General features: G+C 61.5%; 1 protein-coding gene across 6 annotated transcripts in view; it reads right to left on the bottom strand.

Moving 5' to 3' along the window:
• Window positions 1-526: 526 nt before the first annotated feature.
• The window catches only part of DLGAP2 (DLG associated protein 2), a 571,440-nt gene continuing 550,548 nt past the window's right edge, over window positions 527-21,418 (bottom strand). For 5 of the 6 annotated variants that reach the window (XM_070047249.2, XM_070047250.2, XM_089302832.1 and 2 more), the window contains 6 exons: window positions 20,890-20,931; window positions 16,198-16,283; window positions 14,747-15,162; window positions 5,835-5,926; window positions 2,918-3,070; window positions 527-1,773 (listed from right to left, as the gene is read on the bottom strand). In XM_070047249.2, the coding sequence (XP_069903350.2) occupies window positions 1,555-1,773; window positions 2,918-3,070; window positions 5,835-5,926; window positions 14,747-15,162; window positions 16,198-16,283; window positions 20,890-20,931 (1,008 nt within the window). In that variant the 3' untranslated portion in view covers window positions 527-1,554. The remainder of the gene's footprint in view (window positions 1,774-2,917; window positions 3,071-5,834; window positions 5,927-14,746; window positions 15,163-16,197; window positions 16,284-20,889; window positions 20,932-21,418) is intronic. The other variant, XM_070047248.2, reaches the window with a different exon arrangement.

The following is a 21,418-nucleotide window of genomic DNA, read 5'->3' on the forward strand; positions in this document are numbered from 1 at the left end:
GAGTCCCGCATGAGCCTGGTGCATGAACTGTGCACCGTGAGACCTGCGTGCCTTCCTCACACCCACGCTGCGGTCACATGGCTTCTGTGTCCCGTGATGGAAGGCCACGGGACTGTGCCGAGTCCTGGGACACGAGTGTCCAGTGCCACCTCCAGTGACGCCAGGGGCAGCCGGGGGAGGGAAGGGGGGGCGCTCACTGCTAGAGGGTTGAGGCCAATGCCTTTGGGGATCCTGAGAGAAAAGGAACACACAAAACGTTAATCCAAATCCAGAGGCCGCCTCTGCTCCGGTGTCGACCCCGGAATCAGACCTGACGGGTACGTGTGGTCTAATTCAGGACCCTGTTCCAGCAGATGTGGCGAGCGAGCAGGTGCAGGCCGCTGCTCTCTGTGGATTTCCTAGGTGACGGCCTTCCTCGTGCCACCTGCTCTTGCTTCTGGCGTTCCGGGTGAACACAGGAGGAACGGCAGCGGCGCCCACTACTCAGGCTCCAGGTGTTTATTTGGGTAGAAAAGTGCGTTCCACACTGGGGAAACAGGATTTATTTCATAGAAGAATATTTCAGGGCTTTTTTTGCATTTTTCAAGGACATACATTCGTACTGATTTTTGCTTCCAAATATGTTTTAAGGCTGTTTGGTAAAATATATACCAGATACGAGGCTCAATTTACAGGGTTCTGTTCTTACAGGGAATTCTTAACTACTCAGCTTTAAAAAAGTAAAACTCTGAAGCTAAACATGCGTTACCCGCGGCTGCGCTCCAGGGCACCCCGCGCTTGCGCTCGGGAGGTGGCCTGGGAGGAGCGGGGCGGAGCGCACAGCCGCGCCCAGCCTCCCTGAGCAGCTCCCGCGGCCGGCCGAGAGCGCAGGGCTGGGGCCAGGGCGTGGAAGTGCGAGGGTCCGGGAAGAAACCAAGTTCCGGACGCGCAGGAACGCGCGCGGGGGAAGCCGTCTGCGTGGAACCCGCGCGCCAGGCTGCAAGCGCAGGGTCCGTGCGCGGACGCCCGCGGCCTGTTCCTCAGCCTGGGGGCCGGGGACGCACTCCTGTCCTCTGTCCCACTGCGGGCGTCGCGGCGCGCTCCCCTCCCCTCCCCACCGCACCGCAGGCGAGACCGAGAGCCTTTGCCACGTGTCTGCAGCTCTGAGCTCCTGGGGCTGCGGCGGCTCAGGGGCCTGAAACCAGCGAGCTTTCCAAGGGCGCCCTGGAGGCAGCCGGCCGCGCAGTTCGGGAAAACGCAGCCTCCGCGGGAGACGGAAGGTAAACGCCCGCCGGAGTGCGGGCTGCAAACCGTAGAAAACGCGGCGCTCTGGCACGAGGCGCGGCCCGCTCCGCTCCCGGCCGCTCCGGCCCGCGCCTGCGGCTGTAGCACCTGCCACCGGGGTCATCTGCCGCCTCTGGCGAGCGTGGGACGCGCCTGTCCGTGGTGAGGGTGCTGATTAGCGCGCGGTTTATAAAAATAGAAGTAACAAAACGTGGGCCGCGCGCCCTCTGGGAGGCGCCCACCGCGCTCCTGGCCACAGCGCGGCCTCTCCGGCACGGCGGGCAGCGGGGCTCAGAGCCGCGTCTGCGCCTCCGGGATGTAGATCTCTATGCTGTCCGCGCGCTCGGCCGCCGAGTTCTGCCGGAAGGACGCGGCGCGCTTGGCCGCCAGCAGCCGCCTTCGGGCCTCCTGGCGCTGCCTGTCGGGCAGGTCCAGAGACTTCTCTCGGGCGATGGGGAATTTCCCCTTGGGGGGCTTCTTTGGTATCGGCGGGGGCACCTTCCTCTCCTCCTGAAAAGCAGCACAAGCGAAAACGGGGGGGGGGTCAGAGCGGGACGTGGGGCCACAGAGCAGGCCCGCCCGGCTCCCACCCAGGCCCTGCGCGGGTGGCACTTGGGTCAGCTCGCTGGACCTCCTGCAGCAGGGGTGGTGAGGGGAAGGGAAGGGATGTGCCCGCAGCCCTCCCACGCGCACTCCCGCAGGCACAGGGGGCAGGTGCGGCCTGCACAGCTGGGCTAACCCGGGGCTGTGTGGGAGCTGCTGGCCAAGCCTCTGGCACCAGCAGTGCGTGGGGGTGCTGTGTGCGCTCAGCAGTTACTTCTGACCCTCGGCTCCAGCTCTCGGGTGAGTCACACCTGGACACCTGCACTCTGCAAAGATGAACTTGACAGTGCTGCAGCAGAAGCAACCCCGGGGGACGCTGTGTGTGGGGAGGTGGGGCCCGCCCTGGCCCGGTGCCTGGTATTGTTCAGCGGCGGCCGCTGGCTTTCTGAGCGGAGTGGACGGGTGCCCAGAGAACCTGCTCTGTGGCTTGACTCCGGCTATGGGGTGAGCCCTGCACCCACTCGGGTGAGTTCCGGTGATCCCCAGCCCCTGTGCGTGGGCCTCCTGTGCACCACCTGCTGCACCTCACCGGGCGGCGGGTCCCTGGGGCCTGCTGATGGGCCCCCGCGCTCCCACACTGTGCCTGAAGGAGGAGGGAGGGGGCGGGTGGTCGAGGAGGCTATGAGACCGCAGGGGTGTTCTGCAGCTCTGTCCGGACCCCGCCCAGGCACCTCGTCTCTGCCACACCACAGAAAGCTCAGCTCCCGAGTGCTACGAGAGGGCCCACCGTGGGAGCGCCGGGCCGGCGCGGGCCAGTGCGGCAGAGCTGCAGGCCGAGGTCAGGCGGCTGCCCACGGACAGTTAGGGCATCCTGTGTCTGACCCGAGAGCTCCCGTGGCCGCTCCAGCGACCCTGCTCCAAGTCTGATGTCAGTGATCTGGGGTTCACTGCCTCGGGAGGAAGGGCCTCAGCTTTACCTGGGGGGCCCTGACCCCTCCACATGGGAGCGCAGAGTGCCATGTGCTGCCTGCCCCGTCCGTGCTCGGCGTGCACATGGACACGGACGCGGGGGAGAACCGGGCCTGGCTGGGGACCCCATGGGCGCCCGAACCTTTCTCTCTGGCGACTCCACCAGCTTCCAGTCGTTGAGCTTCAGCCGGTGCAGCTCGTCGAACTTCATGCTGACGTCCTCGATGGACAGCTGCAGCATGTCCCAGTACCCGGCCAGGTCCTGCGACGTAGGCCTCGGCATGGCGCTGGGGTCCTGGGGACACAGGGCAGTTAGGGTCTGGGGCTCTGCCCGCGAGGCCGACCCTTGGGAAGGCTCACCGGGAGCTCGGGGCACTTGGCTTTGGCACAGGCTGTGTGCCGTCGGCTCGTGTGCACGTGGAGAGCCGTCAGTGCTCCCTGCGGAAGGTGCTGGATGGTGCACGAGACGCCCTCGGGGCCGTGGGGTGCAGTCACGGTGGGTGGCGAGGATGGAGGGCGTGGGCTCGGGGCCAGCTCCGTGCTCCCTGACCGACCCCGCATCTCATCCTGAGGTCTATCAGTGGTGCGTGCCCCTAGCCTGCCCCTGTGTGGGGGGTGGCAGCAAGGAAGCCCCTTGCTGAGTCCCAGGCCCAGGAGGCACAGGCCACGCCCACCACGGCCCGGGGGCACAGGCCACACCCGCTGCGGCCCAGAGTGCCAGCGCCTTCTGCCCTTCCCTGCAATAGTGTGCCGTGTGTGCGGTTGGTCACCTGCCCAGTGGGAGCCCAGCCCCCCGGTGACCTCACACAGCCGGATTCTGGGGGATGGGGGGGCAGGCAGCGCTGATCTGAACTGGCCTGAAGCGCGCGTACCCCCGGCCCCCAGGAACTTATGCTCGGCTTGGCGTCCGCCTCACACTCAGGCCCCCCAGCCTCCCTTGCACACTCTCCTGGGCAGACTCCAGGGACTCCTGCTCCCGCGTCCTTGCCTCTCCGTGTCTTTCACGCACACCTATTTGACAGCTGTCATTCAAAATCCAGCGTGAGGCTTCCTGGGACTCACAGTATCCATGCGAGTCCATGTCCTCGTGCCCAGCCAGGCCCCGGCTCCACTCCAACAGACCTCCGCGTGCGCCAGCAGAGGGCGGCCGCGCGCTGCTCCGAAGCCGGGCTGGAGCGAGGCTCTGAACACAGCGCTGAGCTCTCGCTCCAGGGGATCCCAGGGGCTCTCCGTGAGGTCGCCGTCCGGGGCTCGGCTGGCAGCTCCACAGATGCCTGTGGGCTCCGCGCCGGCCTGAGCCTGCGCGAACAGGGCAGCCGTGGCGCCCACGCCCGAGATCACACCTGGGGCTCCTTCCAGGGGAGGCCCAGGCTTGGGCGCAGGTTTCTGCTCACGGCCCCACGAGGCCGGCCCAGCTGTCCTGTGTGCAGCCTGGCTAGGATCCGGTTCTCTGGGTCAGTGCTGGGGGCAGGTGTTTCTGCCCTTGGGCATCTACCTGCACCGATGGGTTTAGGAACGCTCCCAAGGGCGTCCACGGCCGCACCACGTTGCCTCCCTCGGCCTAGCGTCCATACCCCGACGCTGACGTCAGCGCCTGCACCTCGGCCAGGCCTTCCTTGGTGGCCTCCGCCGGTCTGGGTCGGACGCTGGCGTCTGCCCCCGTTTCTCAAGCGCTCTGATCCCCTGCACCTGTCCTGCGGTTCCCCCTGAAGTGCACTGCACCTATCCTGCCCCAGTGCCATCGCGCTCTGCCAGGCCCGGCCCCCGCAAATTGGTCAGTTTAAAAAAGGAGCCCAGAAGGGGAGGAGCCCAGAGAGGCAGCCGCCCCACCTTCAGCGGCCTGACACCGGGGTGGGTAGGGAGGCCCCGCGGTGGCCGCATGCTGTGTGGGGTCGCCTGTGCTGCAGCCCCATGGGCAGAGGGGCCGAGCACAGGCAGCCGCGGAGCCTGCGCATTGGCGATAAAGGTGACAGGCTTGCGACAACTCTGGAGACAGCGATTTTTAGCAACCCTAACTGAATGCCAGGGGGCGCCGTCTGCTCCGGGAGATCTTGCAGATAGAAACGAAACGCAGCACCTGCCGCCTGTGCCTGCGTGTGCACGCAGCTAACATGCGGCTGGGAGAAGTCCCCACGCAGGCTGGAGGGGTGCAGGAGAGGGGGCGTGTACATGTGTGTGTGCACACACGCCGTGCGTGAATACGTCCTGAGGTGGCTTCAGACCGATGGGGAGATGGAGCTGGACAATGGGAATTCTCCACGGGCTTTCCGGACGCCCCTCCTGTGTGTGAACACGCACACGCGTGTTTAGTCGTGTGGATATGAGGATGCTGTAAAACAGTGGGAGTGCATACTGTGAAGAACTGTGCGTGGACTGCAAGTGTTGACAGCAGGGTTAGTTTAATCCGTCATTTCGCAAACCTCTCCCAGTCCCCGAGGTTTCTTCTCCTCGCTGCAGGAAGAACCGAGCCCGCCGCCACCAGGGCTGAGCCACCGCTCCGGCTCCTCTCAGCGCCTCGGGGGCCGTCTGCTCCAGGCCTGCCCGACCCTGCCCTTGGCTTGTCATGCGACCCAAGCACCAGTCCGCTTCTCTAAGTCTCCGGGCCCTCCAGCCAGGCCCCCACCAACGCGTGCCACTGGCGGCCTCTGCCCCGGCTGCACCTTTAACTGGGGCCCGGGGATGCGTCTGTCCCCCAGGCTGGCACCCTCCTGTCAGCCGTGTGCAGACCCTGGCCTGGGACGCGCGCTCTGCTGTAGGTGGGGCCCATCCCAGGGCTGGGTCCACCCTGCAACACGGACTTGCGGCCATCCCCAGGGCTGGTACACGTGTTCCGTAGCACGCATGCGTGTAGGAGTTCTTTAGTTTTTCACCTGCTTGTAAGAGCGGCGGAGACTGAGGGGGACCAGAGAGAGCCACCATCTGCGGGCAGCAGAGGAGCCGGCACTCGGACTGATGTGGGCCCGGGCCAGGGCCTGCTCCCCTGCAGGTGCTCCTGGGCAGGTCAGGGGCAGTGAGACCGGCAGTCAGGTGTCGAGGGAGGGTGTCCGGGCGGCACTCACCATGTTCTGCTGGCACAGCCAATAAAACTGCTGGAACTTCTGGGACATGAGGAGCTGGGCACTCCCCACGGCGCTCCGGATTTTACCGAGAACTGTGAAAAAACGAAGACAAGGAGGTTCAAGACTGGGTTCCAAGATGATGGGAGGGAGGGCAGCTGGCCTCGGGTGCCTGCCCCCTGCGCCTGCCCCCAGCCCCACTGCGCCTGCCCCCAGTCCCCTGTGCCTGCCCTTAGCCCCCTGCCCCCAGCCCCCTGCACCTGCCTTCAGTCCCCTGCACCTGCCTTCAGTCCCCTGCACCTGTCCCCAGTCCCCTGCGGCAGCCCTTAGCCCCCTGCCCCTAGCCCTGCCCTCAGCCCCCCTGTGCCTGCCCCCAGCCCCGCCCTCAGCCCCCCTGTGCCTGCCCCCAGTCCCCTGCACCTGCCCCCAGTCCCCTGTGCCTGCCCTTAGCCCTCTGTGCCTGCCCCCAGCCCCCTGCGCCAGCCCGCAGCCCCCTGCACCTGCCCCCAGTCCCCTGTGCCTGCCCTCAGTTCCCTGTGCCTGCCCCCAGCCCCACTGCGCCTGCCCCCAGTCCCCTGTGCCTGCCCTCAGCTCCCCTGTGCTGCCCCCTGCCCTCTGTGCCTGCCCTCAGTCCCTTGCACCTGCACTTAGCCCCCTGCTCCTGCCCTCAGCTCCCCTGTGCTTCCCCCTGCCCCCCTGCTCCTGCCCTCAGCCCCCCTGTCCCTGCCCCCTGTCCTCTGCGCCTGCCCCCTCAGCCCCCCTGTCCCTGCCCCCAGTCCTCTGCGCCTGCCCCCTGCGCCTGCCCTCAGCCCCCCTGTCCCTGCCCCCTGCGCCTGCCCTCAGCCCCCCTGTGCCTGCCCCCAGTCCTCTGCGCCTGCCCCCTGCCCCCTGCGCCTGCCCTCAGCCCCCCTGTGCCTGCCCCCAGTCCTCTGCGCCTGCCCCCTGCCCCCTGCGCCTGCCCTCAGCCCCCCTGTGCCTGCCCCCAGTCCTCTGCGCCTGCCCCCAGTCCTCTGCGCCTGCCCCCTGCCCCCTGCGCCTGCCCCCTCAGCCCCCCTGTCCCTGCCCCCAGTCCTCTGCGCCTGCCCCCTGCGCCTGCCCCCTCAGCCCACCTGTCCCTGCCCCCAGTCCTCTGCCCCCTGCGCCTGCCCTCAGCTCCCCTGTCCCTGCCCCCAGTCCTCTGCGCCTGCCCCCAGTCCTCTGCGCCTGCCCCTAGTCCTCTGCGCCTGCCCCCTGCCCCCTGTGCCTGCCCCCAGTCCCCTGCGCCTGCCCCCTGCCCCCTGCCCCCTGCGCCTGCCCTCAGCCCCCCTGTGCCTGCCCCCAGCGTCCCCAACGTCTAACGTGCCTTCCAACACTCGATTCCATTTGTGGTTCTCCGTGTGCTGCAGAAGCCACGGAGCCGATGCGTCACTAGGGAGGGCCGCAGGCTCTCAGCTCGGGGTCTGGTGGTCCACACCAGCCCTGCCCACGTCTCTGACACACTCATGATGTGAGCTCACCTTTTTAGGACATTTATTTGATCCTCCAGCCGTTCCCCAGATGGCCTCAGTGGCCAGGCGGAAGCCAGGAGCTGCTTCTGGCTCTCCCGTGTGGCTGCAGGGGCCCGAGCACCCAGGCCCTCTCCCACTGCTTTCCCAGACCACCAGCAGCGAGCTGGGTGAGAAGCGGAGCAGCCGGGCTGAACCATCGCCAGGACAGGTGGCGGCTGTGCCGGCTGGGCCACACCGCCGCCCGAGGGGACGCCCCGGTGAGGGTGAGCCTGTTTGGTAAGCAGTCAGCTTAATGCTCCTCATTCCTGCACGCTGAGCTTACTGTTTCATTGGTGGGATAAGCAGCAATGTGTGCGCTGGTGCCCACCCTCGGGACCTCACACCCTGAGGGCAGCTGTCACCGGCCACACTGCCAGCCTCCGGACGCTGGGGGAGGCTGCGGTGAGCACCCCTTCCGGGCACACGGCAGGGCGCGGGGTAGGACCCTGGAACCGGTGCAGGGACAAGGCCTGGCCATCCGAGGTCGAGCAGCTCTCTCGGGCCCCAGCCTGAAGGTGACGTCACGCGGCCCTCTCAGCGCTCCTCTGACCACCAGGCTGGGGCAGGGGCTCGGCCCGGGGGTGCAGCCCCGCACCCCACACACGGCCCTGGAACGCCGACTCCCAGCCCACGGGTTTCCTGACTTGAGTGCTGAACGCGTTTCAGGCGCTTGTTTTAGGAAGCCAGCGCCGCAGGAGCGCCCAAGGGATGAGCAAATGCGCCTGTTTCACTGCCCCGAGGCTGCTCTACAAGTCAATCTGTTATATAAAATGCAAGTTTACGTTCCTCATCTCCCCTTACCCTTAAAGCAGACCCCTGAGCCAAGACACTGGGATTTCTAGTCTTGTGCTGAACGTGGCGCTGAGTGCGGCGGGAGCTGCTACCCAGGGCACGAAGTGGGGCGTGGGGCTGGGGGCTGGGGCTGCGCACAGGAATTTGATCGCACTTGGTTCTTTCAGTTTCTTTTTCACGTCTTGTATAATCTCCATTTCCCTTGAAATCTGCTGCAACTTATTAGGACAGCACTGACAGGATTTTCAGGTTCTGACTGTGAGGGGATTTTTGTAGTCTGTGGAGTGTTTCCATGAGCCACGCTGTGCCTGGGGTTTCCAGAAGCTGGGGGAGACAATTGCTCTGGGTGCCTCATGGTCACAGCTGGGCACACCTGTCTTTCCCTGTTCATCTTCCCACGGCTGCTCAGCAGGAAGCCTGGTCTGCCGTGGACGTGGTCCTGGCTGAGCCCTGCAGCGGGGCCACCTCTGTCCTGCTCAGGGAGCGCCTCGGCCTCTCTCCAGCGATACTGTGAGTCCCAGGAAGCCTCGCGCTGGATTTTGAATGACAGCTGTCAAATAGGTGTGCGTGAAAGACACGGAGAGGCAAGGACGCGGGAGCAGGAGTCCCTGGTCTTGTTCCCTCAACAGGACACATCGTGGGGTGGACATTCGGCACAGTGGTTACAATGCTGCTTGGGATGCCCCCCCCCATCGGAGCACCAGGTTCAAGTCTGGGCTCGTCCACTTCTAATCCAGCCTCCTGCCAGTGCACCTGTGGGACCCAGAGTCCCGGCTGCTGGTGTCAGCCTGGCCCAGGCATGGCGGTGGCAGGCACTCGGGAGTGAGCCAGGGAGTGGATGATCCCTCTTGCTCTTCTCTCTCTGCCTCCCAGATCTGCAGGGAGAGGCGGGGCCACCCGACCCTCAGAACCCCTGGGGCTCAGGCATTCCCCACCCCCTTGAAGACAGGGGCTCACAGGGTAGGATGGCCCAAGCTCTGCCCTTCAGCCACCTTGGATGATCGTGTGTGATACGTGTTGGGATCTTCAGAAAGTTCGTGGAAATGCACCATGAGAAAACTGTGCATGGGTCCTTGTTTTTTTTTCCCGTGAACTTTTTAAAAAAAGATTTACTTGAAAGACAGAGATACCAGTGGGTGGGGAAGACCGTCCATCCACTGGTTCCCTCTCCAAATGGCCACAACTGCAGGGCAGAAGGCAGGAACCGGGGCTGCATCTGGATCTCGGAGGGCCCGTGGCTGTGCCCATCACGACACAGCAGGTGGGCAAGCGTCACACTGCCACCCACACGTCCGTGAGCACCTGAGAACCTCGGCTCTCTGTACTCACAGGGCTGGGAAGTAGCACGTGCACTCCCCTCCCCCACTCCACAGACAGCAGCTAAGTGACTGTGTCCTCACCCCACTACTGCTTCATCACGCAATGACACTGCTATAGCGCTGAACCCAGCACACAGGGGGTGGCTACACTGGATGCCTTTGACGTGTTTTCTCAGTGTCTTTCTGCACGGCTCACGCATCCCCACCTTCTGGAAACAAGACTGACAAGACTTGTACCGTGCCTCATCCGCCTGCTTTGCACCTAAAACTAGCACAATATTAATCAAGGTCAGATGTTCCTGGAATAATTCCAAAGGCGAGGCAACCCCAGATTATAGTTTTGTTCTAGGAATTGAACCAGGGTTACTGGTTAGGGCACTTTTAAAAATAAAGAGAAAATCGAGTGGTTTATTAAAACCACTGAGTTCTGACTCCTCTGTGACCAGATACACGCTGGCATGTGGTCACATCAGACCAAGCTTCCTGTTGTACGGACATGGAAATTCTCACATTGGCGTGTAAGCCAATGTGAGGCTGGCATGCCAGGATTTTATGGATCGTGTTAAACCAAATGGTGTATTTTCTGAAACAAATCATCCCAGATCTCCCACGTCCACCACGGTGGGAAACTCACGAGCAGCTCGATGGGGAGCACAGAGAGGATTTGGAAAGCACGTGGAGATGGATTCAAGTCTGTTTTATTGCAAAAAAAAAAAAAAATTGTGAAACTTTGAACGCCTCTTGTTTGCACTGATTTCTAAATTTCTTGCACAAAAAGCACCCGTGGTCCGTGCATTTCCACGGACCTTGTGACGCACCCTGGGATGCGCACAGGCGCTTGCTTACTGGTGGTGTCAGGAACTCCTGGCCCGGACAGCAGTAACGTACAGGTCCACCTGCTCAGCTTCCCCGAGCCATCGGGGCCCCGGGCACCCACTCCTGTCCCGGGTGAGCAGGCGGTCCGTGCCCAGGGACGTCCAGCTGCAGTGGACACTCACAGGGCGCAAGGAGCATGTGGACTGGACTGAGGCCTTGCCTGGGTGTGGCCTGGCCGCAGAGAGGAGGGCGGGCTGGGAGTGCTCAGAGCACTCCCGCGCTTCTCTGCCCACACGCAGCATTTCCCACAGCCTCTGAGCGGTTTTCCTCTGGTCTTGTTCCTCCCATTCTCAGCTTACTCAAGTCAGAGTCGATTCTACATCTTTCTAATTTGTATATCATTTTTCTTCTGTCGGAGGGCTTGCCCTGGTAAACGTTCAGTGTCTATCGACTGCACACATCACTGAGAGTCTGGAAGAGGGTACCCAGGTTTCAGAAAGGTTAGGAAGACACATTAGAGAGTCCTAACTGGGAGGTGGCAGGAATCCACTTTCCAGGAAGACAAAGAAAACCGGAGCAGACCAGTAACCACGGCGGAGACTGCATCAGCAACACAGACCCACGGCCGATGGCTCTGCTGAATTCTACCGGGCCTTTAAGGAAGAGCAAATCCCAATTCCCCATAAACAATTCAAACTCATTCTATGAGGCCAGCATCCCCTTTATTCCAGAACCAGAGAAAGACACCACTAAAAGGAGAACTACAGACCAAAATCGCTGATGAACGTAGATGCAAAAAGCCTGAGTAAAATGCAGCTAACAGCCCAACAGCACCTCAAAAAGATCGACCACCCGGACCTCGTGGGCTTTATCCCTGGTATGCAGGGGTGTTCAACACTTGCAGGCCAGCACACGTGATACATCACATCACGAAGATGAGGGACATGAACCCTATGACTATCCCAGTAGATGAGAAAAAGCATTTGATAAAACACGGTAGCCTTTCATGACAGAAACCTTAACAATCTGGGTGTGAAAGGACCGTATTTTACATGATTAAGGCAATACATGACAAGCCGCAGCCAGCATCATACTGGATGGGGAAGAGCTGGCAGCACCCACTAGGATCCGGAGCCAGACAAGGGCAGCCAACTTCACCAGTCCCGTTCAGTGTGGTTCTGTAGGTTTTAGCCAGAGCCATCAGGCAAGGACATCCGCTCACAGGGATCTGCGTTGGAAAGGAGGAAGCCACCTCCCCTTGTCGCAGATGACGTGATTCTATGTACAGGGCAGCCAGAGACGCCAGGAAGAGGCAAGCTGCAGGCTGCCACTGCCAACAGCATTCTCACACACCAGCAATGCTCTGGCCGAGACAGAACTTGTTCTCGGTTGCCAACGCCAGCATCTTAAATACCTTGGGAAAACTAACCAAGGACGTGAAAAATCTACCATGAAAATTGCAAACCGTTAAGGAGAGGTGTAGCAGACACACAAAAACGGAAAAATATATATTCATGGACTAAGGCAATTAATATTGCCAAAATGTCCATGAAGCAATTCACAGAGTCAACAAATACCAATCAAAATACCAAGGACATTCTCCAGATGTAGAAAAAATAATACTAAATTTTACATGGAAACACAAGACTCCAAATAACCACAGCAATCTTAAAAACAAAGCCAGAGACATCACAACACCAGACTTTATGTGACAGGGCTGTTAGAATCAAGAGACTTGTACTGGCACAACAATAGACACGTAGGCCAATGGAGCAGAATACAAACTCCAGAGTCAGTCCACACATCCACAGCCAACCAATCTTTGACAAAAAAGCCAAAGTCACTCCCTGGAGAGAAGACAGTCTCTTCAACAAATGGTGTTGGGGAAACTGGATTTCCACATGCAGAATTTGAAACAAAACCCCTACCTTACACCCACAGAAAAATTAACTCTCATTGGATCAAGGATCTAAACCTAAGACCTGAAACCATCAAATTCTTAGAGGAAAACATTGGGGAAATGCCCAAGACACTAGTTTAGGCAAATACTTCTTGGAGAAGACTCTACAAACACAGGCAATAAAAGTAAAATTCAACGAACAGGATTCTATCAAGCTAAGAGGCTTCTAGGCAACAGAGGAAACAATAAGGTGATGAGGCAACCAGCAGAATGGGAGAAAATATTCATAAACTATGCATCTGGTAAAGGAAAACATCCAGAATATGTAAAAGCTCTAGAAACTCAATGAAAAACCCGGTTAAGAAATGGGCAAATGACACGAACAGGCACTTTTCGAAAGAGAAAAAAACCAATGGCCAACACATATGTGAAAAGATGCTTAGGATCACTAGTCTTTAGGGGAACGCAAATAAAAACCACAGTGAGGTTTCACCGTTCCCATCCACAACTCATGAATGCTGGCAGGGCCCAGTCCACTGACGGTGGGAATGTACTGGCCCAGCCGCTGTGGAAGACAGTATGGAGATTCCTCAGAAACCTACCAGACGACACAGCAGTTCTACTCCTGGGAGCAGGAGGAAGTGAAATGCAATCAGCATGCCCAAGGTTACAGCTCAGTTCACAGTAGTGAAGATGTACAGTCAACCTGGATGTCCACCAGCTGATGACCGGACAGAACATACCAAAAAAGAACGAAAGAACGAAATCCTGGCATTTGCAGGGAAACAGATGTAACTGCAAGTCAGACCCAAGAAGAAAATAAAGCCACTTTTTCTCACTTGTGGTTCATATTTGTGGATTTGCTACCATAGTTGTAAATGAGTGAGACAGGCATCCTTTCATTTTATTACCATTTACAGCCCTTGTCTGTCCTCCTGCTGAACTGTGGCCATTTCTCTTTTGCTATGTGGAGATCCCAGGTCAAAGCCTGTTTTTTTAAACATAATTTTAAAAACTATAATTCTGAGAAACTACAAAAGTGCCCACTGAATATGGAAAACAGCATAAGGCGAGGATTTCTCTGTGCTGTCTTCAGACGCCAGGCCTCCGAGGGCGTGTGCTTAGCGGCGTCTGATGTGTGGGCGCCGTCTGACAGGGCTCACCTTCCTGAAGCCTCCTGCCCCTCCCCAGGGAGCTCTGAGGACGTGGCCCCGAGCAGGGCACGGGTCAAGCGGGCGGCACCCTCCCCTGCGTGTCGACTCCGAGGTCACAATGACGCATCCCTGTTGTGTTACGGGCAGCTTTGCCCAGGTGACGCACAGCACACGCTGACAGGAGAAATGCTGGAGACGGATGACCCCTCAGGTCCGGGGCCGTGGGCACAGGCTGCATCGTGTGAGCCTGGGCGGCTGAGCAAGCAGGGCGCACATGCCTAGGACACAGCTCCCACGGGCCTGGGACCACCCCTCTGCCCAGCCATGACTGACAGAGACGCACACGTAGGCCAAGGCTGCTTCTCCCCCCTCCCCAGGTGAATGCCGCAGGCTGAACAGCATAACCCTAACATACGACCTGCTAGCCACGGCATCCCAGGGCCCCCAAGCAGTACCCCGGGGAGGGATGGCAGGGCTCCAGGCCCATGGACACAGCTGTCATCTGACCTCAGAACTTCTAGGCACAGGCAAGGGCACCGGGCAGGGCAGCGAGCAAGCCGTCGGCGCGGCCCGGAGCCGCGGCGAGGCCTGGTGTTTCTGCAGCTGCGTAGGCAGCCGTGCGGCCTGGAAGGTGCGCATCCCCTGGCTGTTTGCTTCTGTGACCCTCACGCTTTAACTGACAAATGATCACGGCTTATTTACAGAGCGCAGTGTGGTGCTTTGATCCGTGTCTACAGCATAGAAAGTCAAGCTAAGTAACAGCCCCACGTGCCCCCCGCACTGTTCCTGTGGTCAGGGTGTGGGAGCCTTTTACCAGCTGAGGGCCCTGCAGGGCGACAGACACTGGGAGCTGTCTCCCCAGCGGAACAGAGACTGCGCCTTTGATCAGCCTCCGGCAGCCCCTTTCCACACGTCGCTTCAGCTAGGGGAGCAGATAGAGGAGGGGCTGCCTCTCTCTGCAGAGAGCCAGAGACCCATGAGCCAGTGGGGCTCTGCCCCTCTATGCACTGTGTGTCCGCACCTTCCCTGGGCCTGAAGCCAAGGGACTGGGGCTGATTCAGCAGCTGCCACCTGGGGGAAGCGGCAGGTGTCTGGGAGACGGACCGTGCGCACACGCGCTCTCACCTGCACCTGTGGCCACCACCCTGGGGAAGCGGCAGGTGTCTGGGAGATGGACCGTGCGTACACGCGCTCACCTGCACCTGTGGCCACCACCCTGGGGAAGCGGCAGGTGTCTGGGAGACGGACCGTGCAAATACACACTCTCACTGCACCTGTCAGCCAGGATGCTCGCGTCCAGCAGGGCCTCCAGGGCCGCTCCCCATGCCCTCGTGCCAGGAGCCAAGCCAGCCGGCGCTCTCCTTCCCTACCGGCCCGCCGCCTGGCCTCCCGCAGCCCCAGTGCTTACTCTCCTCGGCGAGGTCGTTCTCCTCGGCTTCCCGCTCCATCTCCTTGCGCCAGCCCTCCATGCGCTTGGTCTCCGTGTGCAGCAGCTTCAGGAACCAGGAGCCATCCCTGCGGCAGGGCGACATCCTCCCGCTGTCCACGGGCTCCAGCGAGGGCTCCAGCCAGGGGTCGGCGGGGGGCAGGCTGGCCGTGTCCGCCTGTGTGCGGTAGTCCTCCCGGTAGCTGAAGAGCCCCTGTGTCCGCACCGTCCGCACCGCCCCGTACTGTGTCGGGGTGCTGGGCTCTGAGCGCCGCTGGAATGAGGAGCCGAACTGCAGGCCCTTGTCCTCCGTAGCTGTGTGGCCGGCGAAGCCCTCCAGCTCCAGGTCGGCCTGCACGGCGGCCGTGACACTGTTGGAACGCTTGAACCGCCCGTGCCTGTGGAGAAGCCACGAGACGTGGTTGCCCTTTGGGGGCCACTGTGCATGTGCCACCCTGCGCCCCGCGGGACCCCTCTTCTCCGGTGCGGCTGTTCCCTCTGCACAACCCTTGCTCTGGAGATGGCTGGACGTTAGTCTCAGCGCACTAGCTGCCCATCCCTGGGCAAGCTTCCTGGATGGTGCGGGGGCCTCACAGGCCCAGCAAAACGAGCCCCCCAGGCTGGACCTCCGCCCAGGGCCACACCCACGGGCAGATAAAGCAGCCAGGATACCCCCGGGGCTGCAGCTGCTCTCTGTGTGCGGACTGATGAGGTCAGGCCTTTGGGTCCTGGGGGCGCTGTCCCGGTGTGTTTAACTGCCAACATTTCCACAGGGCTGACTGCAAGGAACACCCCTAGAACCGCGCACCCAGGGCTGCCTGCCAGTGACACGCGTGCATGTCTGTGCATCCCGTGGCTCTCTAGCTCTGCCCTGGGCGCACTATGTGTGCAGCTGCTTTCCTGTGCTGTAGGCTGTGGCCAGCAGGAGCCTGGGCTGGAGGCAGAAGCCAGGTTCCGAGGTGGTCATTGGCCAGCGTGGAACCTGGGAAGCCCTGGGCAATCTAAACCTTTCCAGGTGGGGTCCCAACCCCTTCCCTCAGTAGGGAGGCCACACCACACGTGGCAGGTGCTGTTGACACGCAAGCCGCCCATCCTGCACGTGTGTGCAGCTGGCGTCTGCAGAGGAAGCAGTCTTGTGGCACAGGCTGTGCCTCCGCAGCCTGCTCTCAGCACTGCCCGGTAGGGAGCACACGCCTGCTTTGCCCTCAGCCCCCTCCCCTCCAGAGAGAGGACCGGCAGTCCCTCCTGCTCCTAGCTGGTAAATTACTTTGAGAAGAATTACTCCCTCGCCTCTTGCAAAAGCCAGAGGTGGTGCTAAGTCATAGTTGAGCGACAGGCGTGGGAACTGCGCTCGGGCGGCCCCAGGTGCACAAACGGCGAGGGCCATGGAGGGCCAGTGTGACCGCGCGGCGCGGCACCGAGGGCTGAGTTACCGCTTGTCGTCTTCCACTTGCACCCCGACAGAGTGAAATTCCCGCAGGCCGCGGCTCTCCGTGTCGGAGTCCGTAGCTGTTTCCACCTAATGCAACACAGAACATCTCGTTGTAGAAGCAAAACATGGGGCCTGGGCCAGGGACTGCTTTTTTCGGTCATTCACTTGTCATTATGCATTTGTTTAATTAATACAGAAACGTACTTGACCCAGTAAAATCACAGAGGGGTGGAGACGCATTCACATTGGAATAGCTTTTCTGCTGCTCTGTGCCACCCAGTCTCACAGAACTACTTGAACACAAGGCTGCACTTCAGTTTTCTAAACATATGCAAATGAAATCGCTTAGATCAGCTCAGGCGAGAAACAAGCTTTGTCCAACTGCACTACAGCAGCCCTGGCTCTGGCCCCTGCACTGCAGCACCGGCAGCCCTGGCTCTGGCCCCTGCACTGTAGCACCGGCAGCCCTGGCTGTGGCCCCTGCACTGTAGCACCGGCAGCCCTGGCTCTGGCCCCTGCACTGTAGCACCGGCAGCCCTGGCTCTGGCCCTGCACTGTAGCACCGGCAGCCCTGGCTCTGGCCCTGCACTGTAGCACCGGCAGCCCTGGCTCTGGCCCCTGCACTGTAGCACCGGCAGCCCTGGCTCTGGCCCCTGCACTGTAGCACCGGCAGCCCTGGCTCTGGCCCCTGCACTGTAGCACTGGCAGCCCTGGCTCTGGCCCTGCACTGTAGCACCGGCAGCCCTGGCTCTGGCCCCTGCACTGTAGCACCGGCAGCCCTGGCTCTGGCCCCTGCACTGTAGCACCGGCAGCCCTGGCTCTGGCCCCTGCACTGTAGCACCGGCAGCCCTGGCTGTGGCCCCTGCACTGTAGCACCGGCAGCCCTGGCTCTGGCCCTGCACTGTAGCACCAGCAGCCCTGGCTCTGGCCCCTGCACTGTAGCACCAGCAGCCCTGGCTCTGACCCCTGCACTGTAGCACCAGCAGCCCTGGCTCTGACCCCTGCACTGTAGCACCAGCAGCCCTGGCTCTGGCCCCTGCACTGTAGCACCGGGCAGCTCTCGCCATGTTCTAGAACGAAGAACATGAGTACAGATGACAGGAGCAAACGAGCGACTTGATAGAATTATGCTGCCAGCTGCATCCACAGACACAGGAAGGAATCAGCGTGATCAGAACAGCCAGGCAAACTCTGCATCTGCATCCTACCCAGCTACGTGTTTATCTACAGGTAACTGTGCCTGTGCAGGTGCACCTGTGTCTACACAGAGCTCCGTGTAGCTCCATGTCCCTGTGCCTGTGCCCACAGGGGCACACATGGATCTAAATGTAGCTGCGTCCATGTAGAGCCACACATGTGTATCTGTGCACTGCCATACCTGCACCTACACGTGCGTGTCTACAGGAGTGCGGCAGCCCCACATCGGGAACAGGACTGCCATCAGGAAGAGGTCAGGGAGTCCACAGGAAACCCCTCCTGCTGCTGCCCCTGCAGGAGTCTCCCGGGAACCCTGAGACGCTCACTGGCTGTGTGACGTTATCCCAAGGGAGTCCTGCCACCAGGCATTTTTTGAGAAAAAATCACCACCTGGAACGTCTCAGTACCAACTGCTGAAACCAGAGGTTAGCGAAGCCGGAAGCACCCAGATGCGGAACCGGCTGTCTGCGTTCCCAGGAGTGTTCCCTGTTCTATGGGGAGGACTGCCGGCCCCCGTCCGGGGCATCATGACTGAGCTGTACACCTGCCTTTCCTTCAAAGCATCACTGATCTCTCCCAGGACAGTGTGAAGATTACAGGACAGCAGCCCCAGGGTCTTCCAAGAGCGTGGTGAGAGCTGCACTCTGAGTGATGGCCTCAAGGCAGAGCCAAACAAACAGGGCGGAGCCGACTCCAGCCACCAGAAGCAAGGCTGTGGGCCGCTTGGTGTTTCTGAGGTGTCCCCCTGCCCCAGGTGCCCTGCTGGGCAGCGTGGCTGCCTGTAATCCCAGAGGGGCAGCCAGGGAGCCAGGGGCGGAACTCGCCCGGGGCTCCCTGCTTGCTGAGGGCACAGCCAGGGGCCTTGCGTGCAGCTCTCTGCCCGCACGGATGCCCCGCGGCCCCTGGCGGGCTTCTGCCGCCTGCACTGGGGCTGCAGTGCATCTGTGCTCCAGTTTCCACAGCTGCAGGCCGAGCGTGGACTGCAGGCAGAATATTCATTCCTGGAGGAAATTCCTAGGCTTCCTGTTGGGATTCAGCCTCCTCCTCCTGGTCTTGTGTGGAGATGAGTTTACACAGGACGGTGATGATGCACTTCCAACGCCATGGCCGCGCCACGAGGCATCCTGGTGCATCTCACCATGGGACCTGACCTCGTCAAGCAGGGAAACTTTGTCTATTTCTAGACTTCTACACACGGCGTGCTGTGGGTCTGTCTACCTTGTGTGCATTTTACCAGTCTGGAAATAGGTCACGGGACACGCAGATGATGGGAAACCACGCATGGGTCTCAAAGTTCCTGCACGCGACTGAATGGCGTTGCTCGGGTCCTCAAATTCCTACCACGTTCGCCTCAGTGGCTGCACTGCTGGAGCCGAGCCTGCAGGCAGGGCCCAGAACACCCGGGAAACGGGGGAGGGGCAAGGCTGGGGGTGCAGCGTGGCGACACCACGCACTCACAGTGGTGGTGACCACTGCAAAATACGGGACTACAGAAAGTGGGTCAGGGACCGTGGACAACAGTGATGGGATGCACGCACACACACACACACACAAAGTGAGCACCAGTGCAAAATGCGGGACTACAGAAAGTGGGTCAGGGGCCGTGGACAACAGTGCCGGGACGCACGTGCATACACACATGCACACACACCCTTGCAGGCACGTACACACTGTGTGACTACAAGTATGAGGCAATCTCTGTATCCAGGTCTCTGACTTAATTTTGCTGGCTGAAGAGTGAAGTAGGAAGCTATAACTGGGCCTCGTCAGATTCTGCCTTTGCCGGCTGTGAAACTCAAGGGGCCCTTTCCTGAGCAAGCTGTCGGCTGGGTGTCAGGCACCTGCGGCAGGCCGAGAGGGCGGCCCGGCACCACGCTGCGTCTCCGGAGCTCCCAGGCACGAGCTGTTAGGAGCTCCCTGATGGAGCCGTGGTGAGCGACAGGTGATGGCTCACGGTGCTTCTGGGACAACCGGGGCTGAGCCGAGGGCCACTCTTGTACAGTCTGTTCAGGACAGGAGTCTGGTGTGTGCACACAGGGCTGATGAGAATGGGCTGGGGCGGGGAGGAGGCCTTGGCGCCTGGGCCCCAGCTTGTGCGTGCACCCGACAGGCCGAGAGGCCCTCTGGGCTCCTCGTGCGTCGCTGTTCCTCTCAGAGCCACATGCTGCACAAGCCACACTGCGTTAGGTGCAAACTGGCTCTGAGTCCGCAGGGACCCCTGGGCAGAGGCCGGGGTGCTGTGCTCAGGCCAGGCGTGTGCAGGAAACCCCACAGAGGTTTTCACCGACACTGCCCCGCACCCTCCCAGTCCCCGCCACCCGCCTGTAGTGAGGATGGGGGCCGGGGGCAGGAGGCATCTCCTGTCTCACACATGTGCCTGGAGAGAACACGGGCAGCTCTGCACGTGTAGCGGGACTCAGGGACGAGTCCCACAGTGAAGACAGCAAGGGGATTGGGCTTGTGGGCACTGGCCTGCACTCGGTGCTGCTGGACGGAGCTGTGCAGGAAGCACTGGCCATGGTCATGGTGTTGTGTGATGCCCTGACTCTGGGCCTGAGACCTGCGCTTCCTGCATGCAGGCTCAGCTCCACCTGCTTCCCTGTGGCCGTGGCTCTGGGAAGGGGCAGCAGCCAGGTGTCAGGCACGATTCGGCTGGCTTTCAGACGGCCGTCACCCTGCAGCTCAGGGGTCTTCACCTCTGCTTTGGGACACTTACCCTCCCTGCACCTTAGTGCAGCCAGCCACAGCCTGGAGGGGCCCACCACGGGCACAGAGCACGGCCACGCGGCCTGGAGGGGACCACCGCGGGCACAGAGCACGGCCACGTGGCCTGGAGGTGCACCCACGACAGCCCGCCGCCCGCTTACTCTGCTTTCACCCTGCCCGGCTTCTCTGCGGCCTGTGGGGTCTGTGCAGGACCCCTCCTTCTGCTCCCTGGCCATTTGTTCTCTGCCCCATCTTTACTCCTGGACTGGCTTCCCCACTGCTGTCTGCTCAGCCGCGGGGTTCCGAGCTCACACGGCCTGTGCCGTCTGCAGTGCCAGGAGAATAGAACCAGCAGACAGGCGTCCTCTCCAGCCCTCCCCCGACGGCCCCCCGTCCACTCACGTACCCAACATTGACCGAGCACTGGCTATGTGCCAGGCACTGTGCTAGGTGCCGGGGGTCATGTGCCCCAGGTGTGGTCCTGGCCCTCACACAACAGCTGTGTGTGGGGGGGGCTCGCAGCAGCCAGCCTGGAGCAGCATTGCCGGGGGCTGCCTTTGCCAGGAGATGTGACCTCCCTGGGTGGCTGAAGTCCCTCATGGCAGCGAGTGTGGCTGGAGGGCCTCTCCGGGCCTCAGCCCCCGAGGTCCCCGCCAGCGTGGAGTGGGTGCGCCCAGCAGGGTGCCTGGCACATAGAGTCAGGACAGAGGGGACGAGAGCAGTTGTGGGAGGGATTGGGGAGGGAAGGCCAAGCCCATGCGCACGTGGCCGACGGAGTCTCGGTACTTACGTCGGACCTTGGGGACGGCTGAGGCTCTGGGAACTCAGACTCCTAAACAAAACAACGAAGCCACAGTGTGGGCATCCAGCTCAGGGCGGAGGCCAGCGGGCCTCCCCCGGCTCCCCCGGCTCCGCCGGCCCCCGCCACGCTTCACGCTGGGCCGCATGGTCAGCTCCCACTCCTCTCCGGGGGCTGGCTGAAATGCCACTGGATGAGTGACGAGAGGCAGCCCCACCAGTCGGGGAGGGGAGAGCCTCTGGAGGCAGACCTGGAGGAAGTCCCTGCCTGCTGGGCTGCCACCTTGTGGCACCGGCCCTGAGCTTGCCAAGCAGGGGTGGGGACAGGAGGGAGCCGGCCGCCCTCTGAGCTGAGGCCCTGGGCCTGCACACGCTTCGTCCTCCCACGACCTTCCACCGCCCCCTCGACCAAGCACCGTGTGCAGAACCAGACGTTCACCACAACACGCCCTCCTCAGCCCGAGATGACGCCGTCCCCACACCGTCTGGGCAGCTGTGGCCCCTCGAGAATGCCCCACACG

The sequence above is a fragment of the Oryctolagus cuniculus genome, chromosome 8 (assembly GCF_051225735.1).
Source record: "Oryctolagus cuniculus isolate XC-2025 breed Fujian yellow rabbit chromosome 8, ASM5122573v1, whole genome shotgun sequence".
Lineage (NCBI taxonomy): Eukaryota > Metazoa > Chordata > Mammalia > Lagomorpha > Leporidae > Oryctolagus > Oryctolagus cuniculus.